The sequence below is a fragment of the Nematolebias whitei genome, chromosome 12 (assembly GCF_014905685.2).
Source record: "Nematolebias whitei isolate Nwh7 chromosome 12, NemWhi1, whole genome shotgun sequence".
Taxonomy (NCBI): Eukaryota; Metazoa; Chordata; class Actinopteri; order Cyprinodontiformes; family Rivulidae; genus Nematolebias; species Nematolebias whitei.
Genome location: NC_056509.1, coordinates 16,024,265 through 16,028,797, shown reverse-complemented (window position 1 = coordinate 16,028,797; position 4,533 = coordinate 16,024,265). Strand labels below are relative to the sequence as shown.

At 46.4% G+C, this 4,533-nt stretch overlaps 1 protein-coding gene across 1 annotated transcript in view; it reads right to left on the bottom strand.

The window, feature by feature from the left end:
- Window positions 1–12: 12 nt before the first annotated feature.
- gja1b (gap junction protein alpha 1b) overlaps window positions 13–4,533 on the bottom strand; it is a 6,586-nt gene continuing 2,065 nt past the window's right edge. Inside the window, exon 2 of the mRNA XM_037685722.1 lies at window positions 13–1,692. Within this exon, the coding sequence (XP_037541650.1) occupies window positions 510–1,676 (1,167 nt within the window). The 5' untranslated portion in view covers window positions 1,677–1,692 and the 3' untranslated portion in view covers window positions 13–509. The remainder of the gene's footprint in view (window positions 1,693–4,533) is intronic.

The following is a 4,533-nucleotide window of genomic DNA, read 5'->3' as shown; positions in this document are numbered from 1 at the left end:
ATGTATGTGTGTGTATATATAAATGAGATGTCTAATATTCAGATAATCAGAAGTCTTTCTATGTATGAATTATCTGGATACTCTGGAGTATTTGAGAGCAGATGATAAATATATATGAAGCGCTTGAAGATGGAAGCGTTCCCACAGTGAAGATCTGGAACTTCTGGTCTCAGCTCTCACTTTTCAAGTCAGGTGTTTTATGAAAACCTGCTTCTGATTTGTTAATTGTGAACATTTACCCACTGAAGTGACCCTACAAACACTTCACGTGACTCTCCTCCTAACATTACACTATGGCTGCTAAAAGGTTCCTGAAATATTCCAAGACAAAGTAAGTGCACCCTGTACCTTCAAAGAGTTACCTAATGTAGTTTGACGTCTCCGTGAACGACAGTTTGTCTACTGATGACAGAGATTGCGGTTAGTCCCACCTTTCAAACAAATAGTGTAATCAAGCAATGCCTGATTTCGTGCCTGCAGCCGCTCGTCTTCGTGGCTAACACCAGGGTTTACACATCCAAGTCATCTGGTCTGGCCCTGCTGCTCATGCGGCTGCTGGCACGGCTGCATGGCCTCGCGTCAATCAAAGCCAGAGGCTGCAGTTCATGTCCTGCTGACAGGGGCAGCTTCTTGTGCTCGTGGGTATCGTCAGGAAAATCAAAGGCTTGTGCGTGGGAGTTTGAAATAGTACTTCCTGCACCGTTCTGGCCGAGCCGGTTCTGCTCTGTGGAGTAGTTGGCCCAGTTCTGCTCATTGGCCTGTTTGTTGTAATTACGGCACGAACCAGTTCCTCGCTCTCCAGTGGCGAGCTTGTAGCCTGGTGGGGACATTGGTGAGAGCGGGGCAGTTGGGGAGGAACAGCCGTTGTAGTAAGCGTACTTGGTGGTGGACAGCTCCTTAGGGGTGGGGGTCAAAGTTCCTCCGCTGGCATACAGTGCAGGCTGCTGTTTTCCCTTCACACGGTCTTTAATTCTCTTAAAAAACACATAGAAAAGCTCAATGACATTGAGCAGGAGGGAGACCAGAGAGACCACCAGCATGAAGATGATGAACACGGTCTTCTCTGTTGGACGAGACAGGAAACAGTCCACTCTATGGGGACACGGAGACCTTTCACATGTGTAAACAGCAGACAGGCTGAAGCCGTACATGTACCACTGGATAACCAGGAAGCCCACCTCAAACAGTGACTTGAAGAAAATGCTGACTATGTAGGTTCTAAGTAAACCCCCCTTCATCTTCACTTTGCCGTGCTCCTCAATGCCATACTTCAACTTTTTCAGCTCGATCTTCTTGAGCGGGACATCGACGTCCCCTCCATCATTTTGCACAGCTTTCAGCTCCTCCTCCTTCCGGTTGAGTTTCTGCTCTTTCCTGTGTAAATAGAACACGTGAGCCAGGTAGAGCAGGGTCGGCGTGGAGACGAAGATGATCTGAAGGACCCAGAAGCGAACGTGGGAGATGGGGAAAGATTTGTCGTAGCAGACATTTTCACAACCAGGCTGCTGGGTGTTACATTTGAAGGCAGACTGCTCGTCTCCCCAGGCTGATTCCACTGCGGTCCCCAACACCAGGATCCTGAAGATGAAGAGGACCGACAGCCACACCTTCCCCCCAGCTGTAGAATAGGCCTGGACCTTGTCCAGCAGACGACCCAGAGCACTCCAGTCACCCATGTCTGGAGTGCGTTACCTGATGGAAGAAAGGGACATGATGAGTGTTGAACAGTGGTGAACCAGGACTATTAGAGCTGGGCCTTCAGTCAGGATGTAGTGTTGTACCTCACTCCCCCTGTTAGAAGCTAACTTCAGAGACTCCAGGGACCAACTGTCCAACTACATCACCTTATTCAGGTTTACAGTTAAGTATGTCATGAACCATTCAACACTTTTTATTCATCAAGTACGACGTCAGACAAAGAAAAATTTTGCAAGGCCTTCCCGAAGGCTCTGAGTCCTGTGTTTTGGTCCCTCCCACTCTATATCTGTATTCTTCTTCTTCTTTCAGCTTTTCCCTCTTCGAGGGTTTCCACACTGAGTCATCCTCGTCCATCTCTGTCCTCACTCTGTCCTCACTCTGTCCTCACTCTGTCCTCTGCATCTTATGTCCTCACTCCAACTACCTCCATGTCCTCTCTAACTGCATCCATATAGCTCCTCTTTGTCTTTTTCCAGGCAGCTGCATTTCTAACATCCTTCTACCAATATACCCACTGTCCCTCCTCCGGACATGCCCAAACCACTGTCCCTCCTCCGGACATGTCCAAACCACTGTCCCTCCTCTGGTCATGTCCAACCCAACTCAGTCTGGTCTCTCTAACTTTATCTCCCAGTTGTTCAACCTGTGCTGTACCTCTGATGATCTCATTCCTAATCTTATCCATCCTTGTCACTCCTAAGGAGAACCTCAACGTGTTCATTTCTGCTACTTCCAGTTCTGTCTCCTGTCTTTTTGTCCATGTCTCTGTCTGCAGACCATACAACATAGCTGGTCTCACCACTGTCTTGTAAACTTTTCCTTTGACCTTTGCTGACACATTTGTGTCACAAATCACTCCTGAAGCTTTTCTCCATCCACTCCATCCTGCCTGTAGCAGCATCTGACTGGTTGATTTTCCTCCCAGTTATTAAACCAATCCATCCCTGAGAGACTCTGCCTGAGTTCAGCCTTTTCTTCTGACAGTGAAGTCCTAACCAATCCTGCTCCTTCTGTTTCTGCCTGGAGACAAAAAAAATAAAAAAATCTGAATGAATATTGTATTTTCATTAATTAAAAAACATCTTGCTAAATTGTAAAGTAATTTAGAAGAAATAAGGAAAATAGCTAAAAATAATAATTTGAAAGTACTGTATTTATTTTGTATAAAATAAATAAAAATCTCAATGTAATATTTCATATGTGCTGCATTCTTAGGACTTCACTGAAGGTGTTGAAGGCCCTGAGGGACCCCCCCCCCCCACACACACACACACACCCTACTGCTTAATAGTAAAACAGAATGAGTAACATTTTCAAAGTTTGAGTGTTATTAAGAAGTCTTTACCGTAGGGATACAACAACAATACATAAAAGAAACATTTAGATCTCCATGCAAAACAAGAAGAATGCATCAAATCTGGCCTTGGTGTTCATAAATCTGCAGTAATACACTGCTGACCCTCACATCCTGGATGGTGTTTGTGAAACTTTCAGACGTGCTCTCACTAATTATGCTCGTCTGTGATTTGGAGCTTTAAAAACTCCGATCAGAGCCGGAGCCCGTCTCGTCAACGCTGTGAATCAGAACCAGTAAGGCGTCACCAGCTGGGACGTCCTGAGGTGAAGAACTGCAGCGTCCAGGCAACCTCTGCAGGCCATGGGACTATGCAGCTAAAGCTGAGAAGAATGGCAGAGCCTCTGTGTTTTTAGAAGATTTGCAGCTCGGTCCAGCATTTGGGGGCGGGGGGGGGGGGGGGGGGGGTGCTCAGACCTTGATTAACCCATCACATACACTGTGTTAGGGAACAAGTGACATCTGACGTTTAGAATCGTCTTTAAACTAAATACGTCTCCGTGTTGAGAGGTTTCAGGCGTAAAGATTTGAGTCGAAGTCGTAAAGTTTGTGTAAAATGATTTTGTTGAAGCCAAAGCTTGAAACTGTGGATTCAGGTTTTAAGGCAGCAGGTAGGAGGACACAAAGCTGCTGGGAACACGTCCAAAGAGTGACAGAGGAAACCAGTCAGTGGCTTTGGTTCTTCGGGGTGAGGTCTGTGGACATATACACGTGTCCTCCACTGGATGTGAGACAGCTGGACGTCTGTCCTTCCTGCTCCAACAGCAGAGCAACATGTCCTCACACAGAAGGACCAACAGGTGACCTGCTGAAGCAACATCCATACGCCACAAGTCAGAACCAGACCTGAAGTGAAGCCAGGACCTAAAGAGAAACCAGGATCTGAAGAGAAACCAGGACCTGATGAAGTACTGATTGAAGCCCTCAAAGAAGCTACTGCTGAAGATCTGGGAGAAGTTCTAAATGTCAGGATTTTTTAAAGATGTTAGAGGAAAGTCCTTGGAAAAAAACTGACTCCTGTTCAGATCCTGTTCAGACCCTCTTCAGACCCTGTTCAGACCCTGTTTAGGTCTGGTGGGAATCTTCTGTCTGCCTTCACTGGTCCTCATGGGCTGGACTCTCTGTGGCTCCACAATGTTCTGGATCAACCACAGAACAGTCTGTGAGATGTGGAACTGTGTTCATGTAGAACTGCTAACAGAGACCTGATCCCTCAAGACAAGTCAACCTTGGACTTGATGGTACCCCCATCGGTCAGAAACACGTTAAAGCAGGTCTGAACAGAACTTCACTGTAAATGAGTGGCTGACGTTAAAGTTCTATAAAAATGGTAAAAACGTGCTTTTAAGTCTAATTCTAAAAAAGTTGGGACATTGTGCAAAATATAAAACAAGTGAAGAAGAAGCCGTGTGTGAACACAGTCCAGAACCACTGCTGAAGCTGGACTGAAGCTGGACTGAAGCTGGACAGAAGCTGGACTG